Raw genomic sequence first — 22,370 nt, forward strand, 5'->3', positions numbered from 1 at the left:
TCAACTGTGAAGTCTACAAACTATACCAAGCTGGCAAGATGTGTTTACTAGAATAGTGGCATAACTAACGTGGGGTAACCAATGATGCCTTGCTCAGATTTGAGGACCCCTGTACATGAGGAAACACATATGAAGTACTGGAAAGGCTGCCTAAAATCCTTATTGAAGAGGTTTTAGGTCCTAGGGTCCAACCAAAGACTGCTGCCTAGAAGAATTAATATCCCATCAAACTACCTCCTAAATGCATCTTTTACGCCCACATATAGAAGCTACTCTAAGCCTTAAACCTTTCCTTGAAGTGAAAGAAGTCAAATTAGGCTGATTGGGCAGTGGCATGTGAATAAAATGAAGTGCTCACTGTTGGGCTGAGAGTACAGCTCCGTGAGAAAGCACTGCTCAGCACGCACAGAGCCCCGGATTCAGCTCCGGACGGCAACACACACGGCACCCTTCGCTTTTAACCAATGTGTTTACTTCATTTAAAATTCCTAATTTCTTGTGTTAGTTTCACAAATTAGTCATAAATAAACACATAGTGGCATTAGGGATTTATACATTGCTACACAGGTGTGCACATGTCGTCAGCTGTGAGTTGTTTAAATAAGGACTGTGGCTGCTGCGGGACAGAACACTTGCTTGTATTTCCCCAGTCATACTCAACCTCTAGACAGGACAAGAGAACATTTCATACAGTGGAGGGCTTTCTTTCTATAAAAAGCAAAGGCAAGTCTGTGTGGAAATTTTTCTTCTGAGGCTGGGTGGCGGTGGGGCATGCCTTTAATCCCGGAATTTGGGAGGCAGAGGCAGAGGCAGGCGCATCTTTGTGAGTTAAAGGCCAGCCTGTACAGAGTAAGTTCCAGGGTGGCCAACACTACACAAAGAAACCCTGTCTTGAAAGACAAAATCCAACAAAAAGTAGAACAGGCATCAAGACATCACTCAGGAAACTCCTAATCAGGTCAGATCCTCTTCTACCGTGGAGTCACACGGAGGTGGCACTGGCTGGGACACATCCTTGCCCCATCCTAACTAGTGTGAGTTAAAGCTGTCGGAGTCAGTTCCATCTGGAGTCCTTGTCGTGAAGATCTATGCCCCTTGTCTACAGAAAACGGAACTTTCCTCAGTGGTAAAACGACACCATTAGAAATAATTCCTAAAGCTCACTGCTGCCCAGATCTGGTATGGTGGCACATGCCAATAATCTCAGCACCGAGGAGTGGAGGCAAGTCCAAGGTCATAATCAGGCTGTCTAACTACTTCAAGACCAGTGTGGTAGTTGGACTGGTGAGTCCCCACAGACTCATGTGTTTGAATGCTTGGCCCATAGGGAGCACTATTAGGTGTGGCCTTGTTGGAGTAGGTGTGGCAGGCACTGTTGGAGGAAGTGTGTCACTGTGGGGCGGGCTTTGAGGTCTCCAATGCTCAAGCCACACCCAGTGTGGCACACAGTCTCCTTCTACTGCCTGCAGATCAAGAACTCTCGGCTTCTCCAGCACCAGGGCTGCCTGCATGCTGCCATGCTTCCTGCCATGATGATAACGGACTAAACCTCTAAACTATTAGCCAGCCCCAATTAAATGTTTTCCTTTATAAGAGGTGCCTTGGTCAGGGTGCCTCTTCACAGCTATGGAAACTCTAAGAAAACCAGCCTCTGGCTACATGCGACCCTGTCTCAGAAACCACAAGCAAACAAGAAAAATCTAATTTACAATTAAAGTTAGAAGTGTCCACTGTCAGGCAGACAGGTCGGTGACTGACGGTATACCCCAATCCTCTAGCCAACCATTTGGCACCTTTCTTCACCTGTTTTAGTTTTTTTTTTTTTTTTTTTCCTTTACAAAGTGAGCTAGTAGTAGACTCCCTCCAATTTTTCCTAGTCCAAGAATATTTTGCGTTACACCAAATCTTACAGCAGCATTCAGACGTAAGAGTACATGGCCTACTAATATTGTACCGCGTTGAGGGAGACAGCAGGAAGGTGTTCCAGGTGTCTACAGGAGTCTTCCAAAACCTTTTCTCTGCAGACAAAATTATCAGTCTATGAATCTGAACTCCACAGGGGTCACTAACTGGATTTACTTAGACCAAGAGCCTATGTAAAAGGACTCATATGCTATCACCCAAATTATGCAGGTTTTAAAATTATCTGGGTTGGTTTGCACTGTCAACTTGGTTAATGCAGAATTACATTTCTCAGTCTTCTACCCTGAGGGTTATTGATCAAGATGGGCTGAGGACCTGATGCTCAGACATGGAAGATCAAAATGAAGGTCCCTTTTCCTCGAGGGTCACCTAGCTGAGCATGGCATGGAGGCATTTGGTAATTCCTGTGTCCCTCCTCCTCTGCTTCACTCCCAGTTCCTCTGTGCAGGAATGCTGGCATAGGAAGGCCCAAGGCCTAGCACTAAGACGCTGGCCACAGAGCCAACAGTGGTTACTATGGCAACAACAGCTTCTCACAGTTCTAGACTGCCTTTGCTGGCTTAGTAATTTGTATCTCAGACAACCGCTGTCTTCTCTTGAGTCACATACCTCCTTCTAGTCCCTTCCTTCTCCAGCCTTACACAACTGAGAAGCGAATCTTGTCTTAGCTGGGAGGGTTGTGGTGCACACCATTAATCCTAGCACTTGGGAGGCAGATCTTGTTCAAGTCCAGCCTAGTATACAGAGTGATTCCAGGACAGCCAGGGTTACACACAAGAAACCCTGTGTCGAAAAACAAAACACAACAAAAAAGATCTAGTCTTCCAAGCACTATAGCAGCCATTTCTTCCAATTCACCAAACCAAACCAGACACATAAGTCCTGAATGGACCCTGCTTTTCTGCCTACATGTAGAAAGGGGCAAGGAACCTGGGGACCCCATCAGCGTCACCCAGGTTCTACACACCCATGCTCTCTGAGGGCTTGACTCAAGGGTACCAGATACAAACAGTATCCAAAGGAGGACAGCTTTCGAGTGCACACGCATCTGTAGAGTTGTGTGGTGGAGACAAACCAACCATGAACCTTGGTTTCATAATTTGCCTGAGACTGCTCACAGTGACAGGAATTGCCTCTGTGTGTTTCTGACCTTGTTAGGTCGCCAGCTCTGACTACGCGCAACCTCTACCTACAGGTTAACTCAGGAGTTTGTATGAACGGTCCTCAAGCCCGCTATAGTCTTGTAATGATGGATGGTGTACATACAACGGAGAAGCCAGTTTCACTGATGTGAATATCCACAGCCCCACGGACAGGAGTCCCAACATGATGAACACTTGGGCACCGACACTGGAAGCAGAACCGATGTCTCAAAAATGGTGGGGTAACATGCACACTGAAGCCTCCTTTACACCTAGCCGCAAAGCCAAAATTCAGAGTTTGGAAAACAGACACCACGAAGACAAAGGTGTGAATTATCTGCTTTATTGCTTTCTTGTTTCTTACTGTGAAGTCAATGTTTTTGAACAGTAATAATATGTCGAAAAGTCAACATTTTAAAACTTTCAGATAACAAAATAGAACGAGGAGAGAAGCCCTCCACTGTTACCTCCTCCAACTACCCCTGCTGGAGCCACCTGCAAGAGTGGCCCTGGGACGGGTCGTGTTGGCTTGTAGAGAGGATCCTCCTCGATGCAAGACCAGGAGGGAGTCCTACACACCTCCAGCCATTTGGTGTCCCTCTGGAGAGGGACAGGAGATCCCAAATGGCGCCAAGGCTGGTGGCCTCTCCCTGCACCGCAGGCTCACAGGCCTGTGAACAGGAGGCCGGCCAACAGAGGGCAAGGCGGACTGCCCGCCTCCCGGGCTCCTGGTGCTTCTCTAAGCCTCTGTATGTAAAAAAGGGCTGTCACACACCTGGGCGGTGCCCTACACAGCACCAGCTGGAAGCAGGCGACTGTCAGTGGCACTCTGCCTGAAGGCACAGGGTCCTGCCATCCCAAGGGAGAAGGCACTGTGCTTTGAGTACTTTTCAAAACACAGCCTACCTCTGCAAAGCTGTCAGCTGCCTTATGTCTGACTGCAATCTCAGCCTGGTTTCTTTTGCGACATTTCAGAATCTTAGAGCCCTTGAAATCTTGATGTGCTCTGTTCCTTATATAAGGAATCAGATTTCCAAGGGGCCAAGGTTCAAAGGAAGACATGGCTGTGGTACATCATTCAACAGAGAAAAATAAATACGTGACCCTATAGTGTGAGTATGAAACAACCACAAAGAAATAAATATCTCAGACCCCATGGCTGCAGGTCACACACTAGCAATAACAGGGAGTCTAAAAACTGTGATTTCCTTATGAAACATTTATCTACCACAACTTGAAAGGATGAGCAACAACAACATATGAAAACACTGTAAAACATGAGCTCCTTCAGTACCGGGGGAGTGACTGTGGGGTCAGTAACGACTGACGTCCAATTGAAATAAGCCCCTTGTAGTCCTCCCTGTGGTCCTCTCCGGATTCCATAGTAAAAATGGACACGGGGCCCACTGCACCTCATGGCGACACTGAGGATGTGCACAGGAACTTTTCCTGCAGACTGACAAAGGATCTCACTTTTGCCTGAGGGATTATTTCAGGCCCTTCTTGCTTCTGAAACACTGGTGTGTGACTGTTCTTTTCAAACACTGTGCCTCTGAAGGAGGAGGAACCATAAAGAAAACCATACGTTTATTCATGTCCATGCCGTCTAAAGCTACAACAACCAGGACTGGAAAGGGGACGAATTAGAACCGAAAACAACAAAACCTCTGGGACTTTTGTCCTCCCAAACTGCAAGTCTGAGCTCAAAAGAAGATCTGCAGGCTGGCGAGCCGGCTTCCTCCCTGAGAAGTTCTCTCCTCTGCCTCCAGCTTCCGCGTCTCTCCAGTAAGGCCTGGACAGTCAGGGGTGCGCAGTCTCTCCCGGTGGTCAGTCACCTGTGGGCTCCGTGCGTCCCCGCGCCCCGGTGGGCTGGGCTCTCTGCAGCTCCTCCACCATCTGCAGCAGGGCGGAGCGCTCCGTCTCCAGGGCCAGCGCTGCCTGCTTCAGCTGGCTTTCGCTGCTCACGAGCTTCTCCACTGTGGCTTCAAGGCTTTGGATCCTGGCGTTTGCCACCTGGAGAATGGAAGGAGAGATGAGAATGTGCCCGTCTCTGATTACACCAGCGGGGCTTGCTGTGAATGCCGCCACTTCAGGGACTTTGGAGCAGAAGCACACCTACGGATGATCAGTTCTGGCCACGCAAGAACCACCCCAGCTTCCGGTGCGGGCCAGCTGGGCCTTACTAACACCCTGACAGTGTCCTGCACCTTCTGCCCTGGTGTGGCCCTTCCGAGGAGCAGGGACGGAGAGAGCAGCGTCAGAGCAGAGAGGGAACTGGACCCCCATCTCTAGTGGGAGAAGCTCAAGCACACATAGGATGCTGTGCTGGGACTGGAGGCACACAGCACGGCCTCTTCCAGCTACCCACACATCTGCATGGACAAGCTGATCTCATGCTCACAAACGGTCAAATGGCTTCTAGGTGACGGTCCCTCTGTCTTAGGGACAGCTCTTTAACCTGAAATCTGGTTTTCTTTTTCGTGGCGTAGATATCACTAAGGGAAATGAGACATTTCCCTTGAGGGGCGGAATGGTGGACCTGCACTCTCCTGAGGGGGTTCTCTGTATTGCTGCCCACTGGCCACCACCAACCGTGCAAAGAACAAGCCCCGAGTGTGGCTCTAGGGGTGAAAACATGTACCAGGGCCAAGGAAGTAGAAGCTCTGGTACTTCATCAACCCCAGCCCCTATGTCCCGTCCGCTAGGGCAGGCCTCAGGGGTGGTAAGCTCTGTTGACCTGAGGGGCCCACTGAGAGTGCTGAAGCAGCTCCAATAGTGTAGTTTGTATCCAGGCCTTTCTAGCCTGCTCCTCAGCTCCTGGTGCACTTGCGGCCTACAGCGCACCAAGGGCTGCCCACCTTACTACCCAGTCCGGCTTTGCACGTCCCGTTTATTTCAAGCGAGGGAAAACGGCACATCTATTTCCCATCTCATTTTCAAAACCAGGGAAATTGTTTTTGAACGAGACAACCTTCATGCCAGACAGAACATCTGTGACTCTAAGTCTAGCTCTGGCTGCACCATTACAACACTGAAAATCAAGAGAAAAAAGGTGGGCGGCTCAGCTCACCAGCTTCGGGGGAGGGGCACACCTGGTGCACATCCTTAGGTGATGCCCTCCTCCCTCCACTGCCCAGGGCCTGGACTACCTCTGTGTTCTGAGGGCCATCAGCTCAGGGGAACTCACTGGTTTGCGTGGTCATTTCCCATTCGGCTTAGTAGTGAACTAATTTGCACAGCGGTTTACCAGTGGCACAGATGGCAGGTCTCCTCAGTAGATTAAAGAAAGCCTGTCTGAACTCTCAGGTCTGGTCCCCACAGGCGCTTCTGAGCAGGAACTAACTGTAGCAAGCTGGGTATGAGGGAACGTTCCCATGCACTTCCAGCCTAGGAAATATCTATGTCCTGCTTGGCAACAGCGCGTTCAAGAATCCAGAAACGATTCTTGCTTGTGGACAACTCGGTTTGTTCTCTTTCTGAGATATGGTTCCCTGTGTAGCCCTGCATGTCCTAGAACTCGCACTAGAAACCAAACTGGGCTCAAAACTCAGAGATCCACCTGCTTCTGCCTCCCAGGAGATGGGATTAAAGGCGTGTGCCACCACTGACCAGCTGACAACTCTGTTTTTGAGACAACTTATTTTTTTAATTAAATTTTTATTTTATTTACTTTGTGTCCCAGCCGTAGCCCCCTTCCAATCCAACCCTCCCTCCCTCATCTCCCTGTCCCTCTCTAGGTCCACTGATAGGGGAGGTCCTCCTCCCCTTCCATCTGACCCTAGCTTATCAGGTCTCACCAGGACTGGCTGCAATGTCCTCCTCTGTGGCCTGGCAAGGCTGCTCCTCCCACAGGGGGCTGGAGAGGTCAAAGAGCTCACCATTGAGTTCATGTCAGAGACAGTCCCTTATTAGGGAACCCACTTGGATAGTGAGCTGCTATGGGCTACATCCGAGCAGGGGTTCTAGGTTATGTCCATGCATGGTCCTTGGTTGGAGAATCAATCTCAGACAGGCCCCTGTGCCCAGATATATTTGATCCTAATGGAGCTCCTGTCCTCTCCAGGTCTTACTAACTCCCCCTCCTTTCATATGATTCCCTGCACTCTACCCAAAGTTTGGTTATGAGTCTCAGCATCTGCTTTGATACACTGCTAGGTGGAGTCTTTCAGAGGCCCTCTGCGGTAGGCTCCTGTCCTGCTTCTTGTTTTCTCCTACTTCCAATGTCCATCCCATTTGTCTTTCTAAGTAAGGATTGAACATCTTAATCAGGCTCTTCCTTCTTGATTAGCTTCTTTAGGTGTACAGATTTTAGTAGGTTTATCCTATCTGATAGGTCTAGTATCCATTTATAAGTGAGTATACACCATGTGTGTCTTTCTGCTTTTGGGATACCTCACTCAGGATAATCATTTCTAGGTCCCACCATGAAATTTACAGGCAAATTTCCTTGTTTTCAATTGCTGAGTAGTATTTCATTGTGTAAATGTACCACAATTTCTGTGTCCATTCTTCAACTGAGGGACACTGGGTGGTTTCCAGGTTCTGGCTATTATGAATAAAGCTGCTACAAACATGGTTGAGCAAATGTCCTTACTGTGTACTTGAACATCTTTTGGATATATGCCTAGGCGTGGTATAGCTGGATCTTGAGGAAGCACTATTCCTAATTGTCTGAGAAAGCCCCAGATTGATTTCCAAAGTGGTTGTACAAGTTTACATTCCCACCAGCAATGGAGGAGGGTTCCCTTTCTCCACATCCTCTCCAGCATGAGTTGTCACTTAAGTTTTTGATCTTAGCCATTCTGATGGTGTAAGGTGAAATCTCAGGGTTGTTTTGATTTTCATCCCCTGATGGCACAGGACGTTGAACATTTCTTTAAGTGTTTCTTTGCCATTCTGCATTCCTCTACAGAGAATTCTCTGTTTAGCTCTGTACCTCATTTTTTAATTGGATTACTTGATTTGTTGCTTTTTAACTTCTTTAGTTCTTTATTGATTCTAGATATTAGCCCTCTGTCAGATATAGGGTTGGTGAAGATCTTTTCCCAATCTGTAGGCTGTCGTTTTGTTCTGACGACAGTGTCCTTTGCTTTGCAGAAGCTTTTCAGTTTCATGAGGTCCCATTTATTGATTGTTGATCTTAGAGCCTGTGCTGTTGGTGTTCTGTTCAGGAGTTGTCTCCTGTGCCGATGAGTTCCAGGCTCTTCCCACTTTTTCTTCTAACACATTTAATGGAGACAACTTATTTTTATATGTATTCTGTGCACTAAAGTTTAATAGGCAAAGAACGTTTTAGAACTATCTCAAGTATCTTACAAATAAATAAACCTGTAATAGCATTTCTTTTTTCCCTTTTGTATTCTAAAGTATTTTTTATTAAATTTTTATTTTTTAATATTAGTTACAGTTTATTCACTTTGTATCCCAGCTGTAGCCCCCTCCCTCCCTCCCTGCTAATCCCACTCTCCCTCCCTCATCTCCTCCTTGCCCCTCTCTAAGTCCACTGATAGGGGAGGTCCTCCTCCCCTTCCATCTGATCCTAGCTTATCAGGTCTCTTCAGGACTGGCTGTAATGTCCTCCTCTGTGGCCAAGCAAGGCTGCTCCTCCCTCAGTGGGGTAGGGGAGTGGGGGGAGGTGAAAGAGCCAGCCACTGAGTTCATGTCAGAGACAGTCCCTACTGTAATAGCATTTCAAGAAAAAAAAAATTGGTTAGATGGCATGCATATATTAACCTAACTTTAGCATTTACGGCTTGAGAATCTATTAAATGTCAGAAATATTTTCTGGAAATAATCTATGATCACTACTCTCTTATTCATATTTACAGGTCCTTGACTAATGTGTGCCACTATAAAAGTTAAAAACGCCTTTGGACTTTCGAAGTTCTGGCAGGATGCATGTGCTCTCTCCATCGAACACTAACCTCTCCCTTTCCGTGCTTATTTACTCAAGGTTCTTGATGAGGAGCGAGAAGCAGTGGAATCTGGAGGCTGGCACAGGCTGTTGGACGTCTACCTCGCAGCCACAGTTACTGCTAACATTTTAGCATCCAGTCTTTCACAGTGTTTTTTTCACAGAACACTTTTTTTTTTTTTTTTTTTTTTTTAAAGCACACCACCCAGGTTGGTAATTTGCTTTTCTACTCAAAACATCAAAACCCAACACGGTGAGAAGCAGCAGCTGCGTGTCCTGGACTCGGAACGGCAGCACTCGACATGACGGAGCCGTGCGCTGCCCCAGCCTACTTCTTCCGACTGCCCCTCTGGGACCTCTCCGTGCTGTGCCCGCCTGAGGCATGCTGTGCCCGCCTGAGGCATGCTGTGCCAGCGTTTTCCAGTGGAGATTTTGTTAGGCAGTACTAAAGGTTGCAGAAAGACATACTCGCTCACAGTACCTGAGGACAGTTTAATTTCCCATGCAGTCACACCCACTGTTGTCTCTGCAACCTGATTTTCAAGATCCGCAATTATTAATGTAGATTAAGTATCCATGTTAACAGGCTCACTCTGACCTTTCCATACATGCACATACTGTGTTTTGGTCACGCCCATCTTCCCAATCACTTTCCAACTACTCCCATCTTCCCCTTTCCTCCCCCACCCTAGTGGTGCATCGACTTTCTGCACATGACAGCAAAAAGGCAACATTGTTGATTACCTGTCTTTCTGTGCCACACATTTTCTTAACGTTTACGAAATAGTAAGTAGGACTTTTAGTTTGCCTGTCAATGATATGAATAGAACCAAGCTACGATGTAGTCTGTGCTATGTACTTTAGGGTCACAGTGAAAACCTTATACAAAAGGGACAAGATGCATAGGGGACGTACTTACAGAGAGGAGCACGGGAAAACCGCCTCTAAGCCAGCTCAGGGCCCTAACCACTCAACACTACAACCCCTGGCCCGCAGTTCTGGGAAGGGCCGCGCCCATAGAGCTACTTGTGCCCAGTAGCTAGAGTAACTACAGCAGGCTAGCAAAGCCCGCAACCCTGCATCAGACCCTCCTACAAGTGCAGAAGCTCTTGGTCCAGAGAGGCAGGGATCCAGGGGACACCGAGGCCGTGAGTTACTGTGGACACCTTTTCAGCAGTATGCAGGCTCCCCAGAGTGTTTCACAACTTCCTTACACAGAGGCAGCGTGTACCAAATACGGACACTGGCATTGGCCACGTGAGGACCACAGGACATACCTCTGCTTGCTGTAAGCTGACTGCTTCAAAGTGCAACTGTGAGCTCGGTGGGAAGAGCTCCCTTCTGGGTCTATGGCAGGGTCTGCGGCTGGCTTGACACCACTGGAAATGACCAGCTGCAGCGTGCCCTGTGACAGAGCACACTCTGTCCCCTACGACTTCCCTTCAGGTGGCAGCTGAGACTTCCAGGGAAGACTGTAACTGGGCATATTTTCAGTATGGACAGATTAGGAAGTGTGGCTTCAGGTGTGCCCGGCAGTCAGGGTGGGTGAGGGAAGCATTTTGGTTTTGTGTACTATACAGTAAGGACTTAACTGGAGTCCTGCTGGGAGGGAGGCTTTGGAAGCAGGGCTGAGGACTCAAATGTCACCTTCCTCACATCATGGGTAAACTCATGTTTGCAGAGAGGCACTTTCTATGTAGAAGGATGAGAACCAGATAAGGATAGAGAATGTATCCTGGAGGCGAGGGACGCCATTTACAAGCTCCGTAATTCCTAAACCCCGACACGTCCTCTCATTTATGCCAGCAGTGGAGAGAACACACGGCTACGCAGTGCCGTGTGGCTGACAGAGAGCCGCACTCTGCAGCGAGGCTCCTTCACACTGACGACAACATCCCGAAGCTCATCCCCTCTCTGCATGTACTATGGATCCTGCTCTTCTTCTGTGTTCTCACCTGCACTTACCCACTTAAGATGGGGGGTTCTAGAAGGAGGGAGCACTGCTCGTATTTGCACCAGACATAAATAATCATCCTATGTTCTGATTTATTTCATTAGATAGATTTTTATGTCACTTCTCTCCTTCAAAATCCCTCCAAGGACCTCGCATGTTTCACCTCCAGGCAAGAAAGCTTAAGACTATCTCATTATTATTCAGAGCACAATTGTTGGCATTCAGCATGTGGGACCAAGCTGGTCTCCCAGCCTGTCTCCTGCAAAGCTAAGGGTAGAAAGAGCCTCTCAGAACGCTCCTGGACTGTCTGACCTTAGCAAGGACATTCTGTCTGCTCCATCATAAAAGAGCTGATTCTCCCGGGACACCTCTGATCAAGACTACAAAGAGCACAGGGTGGGAAAGGTCTCCGGTCGTGGGAAAGGCCAGGCTGCTGTTGCCTTTGGTGAGTTAATGAGCTACTATACACGGAGGCTCCGGAAGCTGCTCTGCAAATGTGCTCTACCTGCAATTGTTCCAGGAGGTCAAGGTTCTGTTTGCGTAAGCTGCTGTTGGTTTTCTCCAATTTGTCCATTCTTTGGTTATCACTGAGAGGAGAAGAGTCGATAAGTTCTTCTTGGAGCACATGGTACTCAACCTCATAGGCTTGTAGTTGTTTGGCGATGTCCATCTCAAACACCTGTTAGACACAGAAAAGTCACCATGCTTAGACACTAAGGCGAGCCTCCCACACGCCCCTGCACACACACCCCTGCCCCACGCCCCTGCACACATGCCCCTGCCCCACGCCAGTGTGCGTCTATCACCCCTCTGCGCTTAGCATCATGTTTGGTGATACACGGGAGAGAAGGGAATTGAGCTCTAAGGCCATGGTTTTACACAAGGAGATGACAAAAGTTACAAATAATTCCAAAGGAAAAAGTACAGGTTCTGATGCTCTTTTTCTAAAAAGGCCAAAACAACAAAAAAGAGTTAAAAGGACTTTCGAGGGGCTAGAGAGACAGCTCATCAGTCAAAAGCACAGGCTGCTCTTCTACTGTTCAGCCCCACATGGTCGCTTACAGTTGTAGTTCCAGTTCCAGGGGACCTCCTGCCCACTTCTGGCCGCCATAGGCACTAGGCACCCAGGTGACACAAACAGCACACACCCACACCCACACCCACACACACCCACACACAATACACACACAGCACACACACATACACACACACACAGCAAACATCCATACCTATAAGTAAACAAAACAAAAACCAAATCAAAATAAGACTTTCAAACATTTAATTCTGATGTCTTTTCTCTGCAAATTCTATTAAACACATTGACTATAGGTTAGAAGGTGACGAAAGAACCATGTCCTATTTGCAGTCACAAAGTCCAAGTTTAATTATGACTCAGCTGGGTTTAGAGTTGTAAGAAAGACAAAGTAACGGGACTGTTTTCAAAAAAGCCCTCTTGACACAAATATGTAGAAATGAGCCAACTCAATTGTCACCCACACGAATGAGTGAACACAAAACAATGTCTGAGTCGCCTCTCTTTCCATGACAGTAACAGTGATGACAGAGCCGCACGTGTGGAAAAACCCCAAAGTGCAAAAGTGACAAGCGGCCATACCCTTACTTTCTCCTGCTGAGGCAGCGACAGGGCTGTAGTGGGTAGGTGTGAGGTCAGAGGGCAGGCTGGCGTGGCCCAGTGTAACCCCTTCCCTGTGGGTAGGGTAACCCTGCAGGCTGGACCTCTCAGCACAGGCTGTATTAGTTACTTTTCTTGTTGCTGGGACAAATTGCTCAGCAGAAGTTGCAGGGAAGGGAAGGTTTATTTGGGATCACTTCAAGTGGGGGGTCAGCGTGGCAGGAGCATGAGGTGGCGGGTCGCCATATCTGTGCTCAGCAGGCAGAGCGAGGAGGGCTGGAGCCGAGCTCACTTTCTCCTTTCTGTTCCATTTGGACCCCAGCTCCCGGGATGCTAAGTTTCCGCACCTTGTTAACCTGGTCTGGAAACCCCTCAGACGAGTCCTGAGGTTTGTCCCCTGGGTGGCTCTGGCAGATACAACCGTTTACAAGACTGTCCAGAACACTCCTGAGAGCCACGTCAAGGCTTCATACATGCTGAGGCTGACTCTACGGCGGTTCCTAACGGCAGAGTAACCCCGTCATAGTCTGGAAAGCGGGCTTTCCCCGAGAGTCCCCTCCAAGCACCGGAGCTGCCTGCCAAAGCTGTGCCATGTTCTCGCCAATCCCAATGGTCTTATTTTCCTCTGAGATAAAATTTTTAGCTTCCTAGCTTTCAGGTTAACTCAGTGAAGATCTCTAAGTAGATTCAAACGTTGTTCTGTAACTAAGTCATGTGCTGTCTGACCCACCTGGGTTTCACTCGGTTCAGTGGGGACGACCATCACACTTCACAGCCCTGGTGACAGGCTCAGGCTGTGAGTCAGCTGGGACACTGGGGACCCACTGGCGACTCTCTGAAGGACCCCAGGCATGCTACTCACTCAGTCTCTCCTGGCCTCAGTTCTAGGTCTCCTACTTGGGGCAGTAACACCTGCCTCCCAGCACTGAGCTGGGAGTGAAGAGACAGTTCACAGAAGTTCCGGTGCACGCCGGGAAGTTCATCTTAGCCACAGTCTGTTTTCACACACAAACCCCTCAGATTTCAACCTCACATCTCGGCAGAACTACAACAGATGCGTGATGTGATGCTTCTGAACCATCTGAGCAAGACAAGAACCACAGCAGTGAAAGCAGACACTGCTCTGGCCCTCTGCGTACCTATGAATGTGGAGCTGAGCACCACACACACTGCTTTTGAAGATCGTGTCCCAGCCTGGAAAACTTAGCCACGACGCCTCTGGCCTTTCAACAGACTGATGACGTGTTAAGGTTAAGCCTGACCACAGGCTATGCACCCTGATGGGCCTCCACAAATTCCTAATAAATGTTTTGGGTCCTCACTGTCTTGGTATAATTGTAGCATCATCTGGCTGGTGAAAACACAGTCCGTGACTGTAGTTGTGCCCCAGCAATGGTGCAGACCCACAGCAATCTATCAGGCTGTGCAAGAGCCCTGCTCCCTGAGTGGCATGCACAGCTCTTGGAGTGACCTGGGCAGGGACTGAAGAGTAAAGGACGGCAGTGGCCCTGTTCTTAGATACTTAAAGGACACAACTGACTGACGGTGCCAGTCCTTAGCTGAGAAGAAGAGAGGAGCAGGAAGGCCCAAGATTAAAGCAGGATTGCAGAGTGGCGTCTCAGAGAAGCACCGTCAATGAACTGAAAAGAACATTGGGTTTCAAAGGGGAAAACCAACACCCAATGGAAGGGGGCTCAGCAGCCCCTCCCCCACTGAGTCTCTTTATAACCCATTCCCTGAGCATGGTCCCTCCACAAAACTACAGGGACCAGCCCTAGCCTTCTGCCATCTGGGTCCATCTCAGATTCCACCTGAGCTTTAAATACTGGGATCTTGTGCCTTCCAATATCCTGTCTCTTCATTTCTCCATGGTTTTCAGGAAAGCTCCGGAATTTTCATGCTGAAAAGAGCATTTTCTTCTGCTTGTCAAAGCAGGAATTATTCATTTCCTTATGTTCAGTGTTTTGTCAAAAAGACATACCATCAGTTTTATTACTGCAGCAATAAAGCTGCAACGCAGAAAGCATGGAGAGCAAAGATCTCCCATCTAGCTCCCATCATCGTTACACTTTCTTTTATCTTCACTACTATAAGGACATTTTTCCTAACTGTAAACATAACATCAAATAGCCTAGCCCATTCACCTTTTTTTTTTCCACTTAATTTTATGTTCTAAGGGCTTTTTCATGTTTCCCATAACCATGGCTTCATGGTTCTCGACCAACTCAGCACACAGCAAACACATTAGCCCATTCAGCAAATGTCGGACATGTTGATATTTCCAGCCTTTGTTATTATAAAAGATAGCTCTAAGAGGATTTCCTTATACACAGTCTTTCCCTGTGCTTTGGACCAATTACCAAGGATGCATTCCAATGTCTGGGATTATGGCTCCAGGAGGGTATGAATGTTTTACTGGCTTGTGATGCTTACTGCCAAGCCACTTCCCATGTAGGAACAATCAAGACAGAGTGCCACCAGTATGCATGGATACGCCAGATGCTGCATGCCCTTGCCACCGCATGCTGGTATTAAAAAGTCGGTTTGTTGATCTAGCAGGTCAGCCATTATATGCTATGCAGAAATTCAGATTATGCATGAAGCTAAATATTTCCCCAGCTATGTGTCTGCTAGGCGGCTCCCACATGTGTATGCTCTGGGCTCACTTGCTGTTGAGGACTCGGGGTTTCACTCTACAGCCTCTGGGCACGGTGTAAGCAAGGTGCTAACTGGTGGCTTGTACAACTAGCTTCTGGCTTTTGGGCCCTTCCCCCATCTGTTAGTCTCAGAAGCTACTGGGGCAGTGGGAGCACTCTGCCTGGGCATCCACAACAAGGGGGCACCGTCTCCAGTAAATTCAAGGCCATAATAAAGCTAACTAATAGCCGATCTGATTTTAATTATCACCACATGTGGCAGCAGTAAATCGATTCTCCCCAAGGCGCTCCACCCTCCCGGTGTGGCACTGCTTTTACACACTACTCGCTTCAGGGCAGCGGCTCCTGAAAGAGCACGCGGTGCCACCCTGCGGCTGCAGCCTCCTCGGACACAGCAGCTTTGTGCAGTGTGGTTTCTACAAGGTCGAGAAACAACGGGAAACTTCTCTTACTAAGGCTGCTCCTGGCGCAGCCTCCATGTGGTCCTGTGGATCTTGTAAACCTGCAGATTCCTGATTCAGCAGGTCTGGGTAGGGCCCCAGATTCCAGTGTTCCAACAAGCTGTTACATGATCTGACAGTGCTGGTCTGGGGCTGAAGTGCAAAAGCTAAGCCAGGCTGCAGGCCTGCCTCTCAGAGCAGCCCTTTGCCTTTCCTGCTGTACACTGCATCAAGGCTTCAGTTACAAAGTACTCACTGTGAGGCCCTCTTTCTGGGTTGGAAGGTGCTTATGGCTTACTGCACCACAACTGTGCTGAGCACAAGGCCACACTGAGGAAAGTCAGTGCCTCCAGGGACCCTACGTCTTCTGTCCCGACAGTCAGCCTTGGAAACACTCTGCTATTGCTCCCGGCACGACCCAACTAAGGCCGGGCTCTGAAACCCTGTCCTCTGGTCCAGGAGTCCGGCTGGAGCATCTCCTGAAGCCCAGAGGCCTGCCCTCTCTCCACAGCCGGTCTCTTCACAGGGCTGCATGCTCTGGCACACGCAATAGCTTCCACCCTGAGGATCTCCCGGGTTTGAAGCTGGGGCCTTCTCAGGCTACGGAATAATTGTGCCGCACACCTCAGCCATGCTCTCTAGTCTCTATTCAAGACTTAAATACCCTCTCGAGGGGAGGAGGCTGCCAGCCTGGGCTTTCAGAGGTCAGGTTCCATACTGAAACATGAGCGAGGAGGAGGGCAGGGAGCTGCCTGAGCTCTTACCTGCTTTCTCTCAAGACTATTCCTGGAATGAAAGCCTGGGCTGCAAATGGCCATGTCACCTAGCCCATACCCTCATTTCTCACAATGCTGAACACATCTGGCACTCTCTCCAGTGCCCAGGGAGCTACAGGCTGGTTTTACAATGCTTTACTGTAACATGGCTACTTCGTCCCTTTCTTGACCTGCTGCAAAGGCGAGGTAGCTGCCTTTTAAAAGCTAAAAACCTAAAACACTACTTAAAGAGTCTTCACACAAAATGCTGGCCATCCAGAACCATTTCATCCTTCTAGGCCCAGATGGAGGCAAGTGCATCAGCTCCAACACTCAACACCCAGACACCCTGTGGTCTCTGCCACATGGGCCCTGCCACTGGAATATGGAGTGCTGGGCCTGCCTACTCTTATTAGCAGTGGAGACGGGAATGCCCAGACTTAGATCTGCTAAGGAGCCAGGGAGTACTGCATGCCAAGTTCAGAGCAGTTGCCTGAACCAACTCAGGTACACAGACATAGAGCTGCTGTCTTCCCATGCTGGGACAGCCTCAGCTTCCAATACTGAAAGGTACCTGAGGCGCCACAGGGTGCTCGGTCTCCAGTAAGGACAATTCTTCAAAGAAAAGGGGAAGGGGAACAAAAAAACCTTTCCCTACCCCCTTCTCTGAGGCTGTATACCCAGGAGGTAGACTGATGACCTGCCTTGGAGCTGGGACAAGGCCAGAAGACAGCACTCATGGGACATAGACTCGACCTAGGTAGCCAAGACTCTTTGGGTTTACCCCAGAAGCTGTGAGACAAAACTGTAAGAAGAGAGTAAATGAGCACAAGCATCAGAAATGAGAATCAAGAATTTATCCTGTATTAAGATGCAAATAAGATCTTGAGAGATATGGTGTGGGCAGCTGCTGAAGCACTCTGAAGTGAGCTGCATTTGAAACCTCCCCTCTCCCCTCTGCAGCAGAGTGAGCGTGGGCCAACTAATTAACCACCCTCTGTCCTCGGGGATGTGGTCATGACTGCATGAAGTCATGTGTATATATAGATTCTTTGGGATTTGGCAAAACATAAGGACTCAGCAAGCCAAAGTGGCCCATCCATACTGGGCAACGGAGCCAGGCAGGTAAGAGCTGGAGCCAGTCTGTAAACTAGAGGTCAGTGCAGAGTGGACAGGAACACCTCTCCACCGGCATGTGCAGAGAAGCAAGGTCACAAGTAACAGGCAGCCCTCTCCCTTTGCTGAGGCCAGTTCTGCACCCTCTTCCAGTACTTAACCCGTACAGCAGAGGAGCTGATGAGAATCGCAGAGACTGTACCTGGCTGCAATGCGCTGGACTCACTGTCCTGAGCTACCTAGTGAATGATCAGAAATCTTTACGTAAGTATTTACTTAAAAATAAGCTCCATTTCACCATCTTCTTTAAATGATTTGTCTAGATTTTTATTTGTAGAACATAGTCTAAGCTTAGGAAAGCTGAGTGCTGACTCTGCAGTGACCCAATGATGAACAACCCCCTGCCAGTAATTTCTCTGTGTAACAGTTAATTCTGCTTGGTAATGAGACTGGGTGTGCCTGTGAAGGGGTTTCTGGAGATGGTGGATGGCACAACAGCTGGGAGCAAGACCTGTCCTGATTGTGAGCAGTACCATCCAGCGGGCTGGGGGCCAGCCACATAGAAGCAAGAGGAGGAGGAAGCCTGTAATCCCAGACTTGGGGCGGAGGCAAGCAGAGCTCTGTTTTGCCAGCATGGTCTACAGAGTGAATTCCAAGGCAGCGAGGCTACACAGGAGACCCTGTTTTTCTCTTCACACAGTTCCTCTTCTGACCCATGCCTGTGCTTGCCTCCCACAGGCCAGGCCCTGGGCTGCTGAGAACCAGGCCTTTTCAGAAGGCGGCACTCCAGGCGCCCCGAGTGTCCATACCTGACTGATGGTCTTCTCCATCTGCACCAAGCCCAGGTTGGGGAGTGTGTTCTTTATGAAGTCCACTATGGTTTCCAGGTTTTCATGCTGCAGAATCAAGGGCTTATGGCTCCCCAAGAGACTTAAGGCCACTTTAAATATGACCTCTGACCCCTGAAGGAAGATCATATCTAAGAAGACACAGAAATACAGAGTTAAGCCCTGCCAGTCACTGGTGAGATAACTTCTGTTTTCTCTTCCTCATATCATGGAACAGAGTGTGGGAAATATAAGCCCAAGTTACAACCTGCATTTCCTTCTTAAGAGCTTGATGTTTCAGACAGAGTTGCTGAGACAACACTGCAAGTGATAATTAAAAAACAAAAGATAAGTATATGGCTTAAGTTTTGTCACAGGTTCAGATAATTTTTTTCTACTCTGAACATCAGTTAAATTTAAGAGAGTATCAAAGATTGAGAAAACCTTTATCAATTTATAATTTCTTTCTAGGAATGCTCTAGATTTTAAAGGAGTTACTAAAACATTTAAAAAGCAGCTTTTGTGTATGTGTGTTTGTGTATGCGCATACACATCTACACACCTGTGTCCATTCATGGAGGCCTCCTCTTTACTCCCCTCATATTCCTTTGAGGCAGGGTCTCTCTCCAAACCCCAGGCTCATGAAGCCGGCATGCTCCAGAATTCCTCCTGTCTCAGTCTCATTCAGGGCTAGGGTTACAGGCAAGTACTAGAGGCCCAGATTGTTACTGTGGCCCTCATGACTGCAGAACAAAAGCTTTTAACCACCAAGCCATCCCTAAGACATCCAGCCACTAAGACATGTTTTCAATTAGTAAAGGCAAAAGATTGTTACAGACAGGAAAGTATATTTTCAAATAAAAGGTAGAATGAAAAGATGCTTAAAGCCTTTAACAGGCCTACAAATTATAAAAGCACACTGAACTTTATCATAATAATGGAGCCAAGAGGCGTTCTTCTGTCTGAGGAGTTTCAAGTTGGGTGAGGATACTCTCTCTAGTTCTTGCTGTGTTTTCCCATAATTGCTGGCAAATCACAGCAATTCCTATACTGAATTTATACAGTAGGATGAGGCAGGCAAGTGCACAAGGCATCAGGTAGAGCAGTCATCCTCATCATCTGCCCCTTTCTCCTGGAATTGGAGCCTTTACTGAATGAGTATCAGTGTCCTGGGCTAAAGCACAGAGAGGAAAACTGGTTATTGGGTGACTCAACTCGGGCAACTCTGACCTAGTAACTGGAATAAAGTTAAAAAAAAAAAAAAGAACAGAGTTAAAAACAGAAGTATAAATATAGGTAGGGCCAATCAATCTCAATTTCTCTCCCTCTCTGATACCCTCTATCCCACCCTTGACTGCAATATAGTGGAAAAAAAAAAGATGAAGAAATGGAAACTGTCTAGCCACAGAAATCAAGGCAAATAAAAGCACCTCAGGGGAAGAATCCCAAAGAGGCTTCTCCATGTGGGTCAGAATAACAGCATGTAAAATCTGTCTGCAACCTGGAACAGAAAGGCTGGACACTCAGGAGGGCGAACACCTGATCTGTATGTCTACTCAGCAGCTAAAATCTCAAGCTGAAACTTTCGCCAAGTTACTGAGCATGTGAATGGAGCTGACTTCGATGCCTGTGCTGGGAGGTGAGGGCAGCAGGCACAGCCTATAGGTGAGGACCACAGCGAGTCCTCGGCTGCTGCAGACACCACACCTGCTAGGGATCAGGGTGAGCCCAGCGATGGAATGATCTGCTTCCTTCTTAGAGGTGGTTGTTGAAGCTCAGACGATAACTCAGAGACATAGGTATGTCTTCAAGATTTGAGTGGCTTAGAGAAAGTATACACACACCAAGGCAGTCATACTGGAGACTTCCTGTGACATGCCTAGTTTGTGGAAAATACACCCACGTGTAAATCCCACCACCGTAGAAAATGAGAAGATGGAGAATAGTGGTACAAGGTTTATGTATTTGTGTGTGTGTATGTTGCACACATGCCTGCAGAGGCCAGAATGGGGCATCAAATCTGCTGGAGCTGAGTTACAGGAGGTTGTGAGCTGCCTGACGTGGGTGCTGGAAACTAAGCTCAGGTCCTCTAGAGCTTTCTTCACTGCTGAGACATCTCTCCAATGCTTACAGGATGTATTTTAAACAGAAAGGTTTTTTTTTTTTTTTTTTTTTTTTTTTTGTTGTTAAAAAAAGTGAACAAAATGATAAAGTTTTATTTATTCTGAAAAACTTTAAAACTAATTTTAAATAATTGTCAAAAAATGTTACCTATAATCCAGACCCACTGTGCAAGCCAACTCTTTCTATTTTGTTCATCTTCACATGCTCACACATCTGTAGTCAGGAATTAAAAATAAAACAACAACAAGAAACACCATAACTGATCTTGGCAAAGCTTGCTAAAGCCTTGCACTGAAAAGCCACTGCAGGCAGGGACGGCTGGGTGGGTGAGGTCCTGCAGGGCCCTGCAGCCGAGCTCCGGCACAGCTGCCCATTTCCTTTTGGACTCTTTCTACTCTTCATTTTCAAGCCACTCACAAACAGGCAGGGTGTGGAGGGAACCTTGAGTCCAGCTGATCCCACTGCACTGCACATTACCCGCAGAGAACAATACAAATAAGATGGTTCCCTGGCTGTAGGACACCCCTCATTTCCTACTTTATTTTCACCCTAAAGCTTCTGTGCTTGTGTCAAGCCCCCAGTCTTGTGCTCCATTTCACCTTCATCAACTCAGCAGGGCAGTCTATAGGATGACACAGGAGCCCAACCCTGCAGTCTGCCTCTTCCAGCAAGAAAGCCAGCTCCTGTTTCTCCCAAAGGCAGATATGGCCAGAAGGTGAACAGAACAAACATTATATTTATGTGCCTGTGTGTGGTATGTGTATGTATGTACAGGTGCTTGTGAGGGCCAGAGTGGGCATCGGATCCCCCTGGAACTGGAATTCTAGCCAGTTTTGAGCTGCCTGATATGGGAGCTGGAAACCTCTGGAAGAACACTACGTGCTCTTGACCTCGGCAGTAGAGCGAGCATTTCTTGCAAGGCTCCTGCTCCACTCACACAGACCACGAAGCACCACACAACCACCAGCGTGGGCGCATGAGGTCGAGGCACACACACCGACAGAAGCTGCCCTCACAAGCAGCATGCTCTTCCTTGTGGAGACTTACAGGAGCTGTGCTGGCATTAACTAATTAACTTACTATATTTGTATGTGTGCCATGGCACTCATGGAAAGGTCAGAGACAAGATGCAGGAGTCAGTCTCTCCTTCCACCATGTGGGGTCTGGAAACAGAACTCATGTCATCAGGTTGGGCAACGAAAACCCTTAGCTGCCGAGTTATCTTGCAAACTGGAAATCTTCTACTCATGTGCAAAAAATAGAAAATCATCAACAAAGTTTCATTCACTTTGGGATTTATGTAGATTTAAAGGCTTATAGTAAAAAGGTCCCATGTCAGAAAGGCCCAAGAGCCTGAACAGGAAGAACATGTAAGTAAACTATTGGCCAGCATGGAGCTCAACAGCAGGCTTAGCCTCCACTGCTATGAAGGGAAACAGCTTTGAAGAGTTTACCTTTCCAGTGGAACCAGCTGAGGTGGACTATGCAAAAGCCCCGAGTAATTACAGCACAGAGCCTGCCTTGGGACCCTGCCTCTGTCTGCATTCCCAGGAGCCCTCATCAGTCAGACAGGAACCCCCGTGCAGCAGGGAGCTGTGGGATCCAAGCATTTTGCAGGCATTGGCATCTTTAGGCACACTGTATATAAAACTCGAAGACTCATCACTCCTTCAGAGAAAACATCCTGTCTGAACTGGTTTCAGCTTTTATTATTAGAACTGAAGTCACGAGAATACGCCGCACAGAGCTCCAAATGAGTCTGCAGCAGAAAGGCGCTCATCTCCAGGGAGGAGGCTGCTCGTTTTCCCATGTCCTTCACCAGCCCACACAGCCTACGACCGCTCTCCAAGAGCCAAGGTGGCAGCCCAGCTTTGGCTCCGGGCAG

General features: G+C 48.2%; 1 protein-coding gene across 5 annotated transcripts in view; it reads right to left on the minus strand.

Annotated features, from left to right (window-relative positions):
• Nucleotides 1-3,392: 3,392 nt before the first annotated feature.
• The window catches only part of Tbc1d1 (TBC1 domain family member 1), a 187,162-nt gene continuing 168,184 nt past the window's right edge, over nt 3,393-22,370 (minus strand). For all 5 annotated transcript variants that reach the window (XM_021647714.2, XM_021647715.2, XM_021647717.2 and 2 more), the window contains 3 exons: nt 18,344-18,513; nt 11,439-11,612; nt 3,393-5,078 (listed from right to left, as the gene is read on the minus strand). In XM_021647714.2, the coding sequence (XP_021503389.1) occupies nt 4,893-5,078; nt 11,439-11,612; nt 18,344-18,513 (530 nt within the window). In that variant the 3' untranslated portion in view covers nt 3,393-4,892. The remainder of the gene's footprint in view (nt 5,079-11,438; nt 11,613-18,343; nt 18,514-22,370) is intronic.

Source organism: Meriones unguiculatus, chromosome 12 (genome assembly GCF_030254825.1).
Source record: "Meriones unguiculatus strain TT.TT164.6M chromosome 12, Bangor_MerUng_6.1, whole genome shotgun sequence".
NCBI lineage: Eukaryota > Metazoa > Chordata > Mammalia > Rodentia > Muridae > Meriones > Meriones unguiculatus.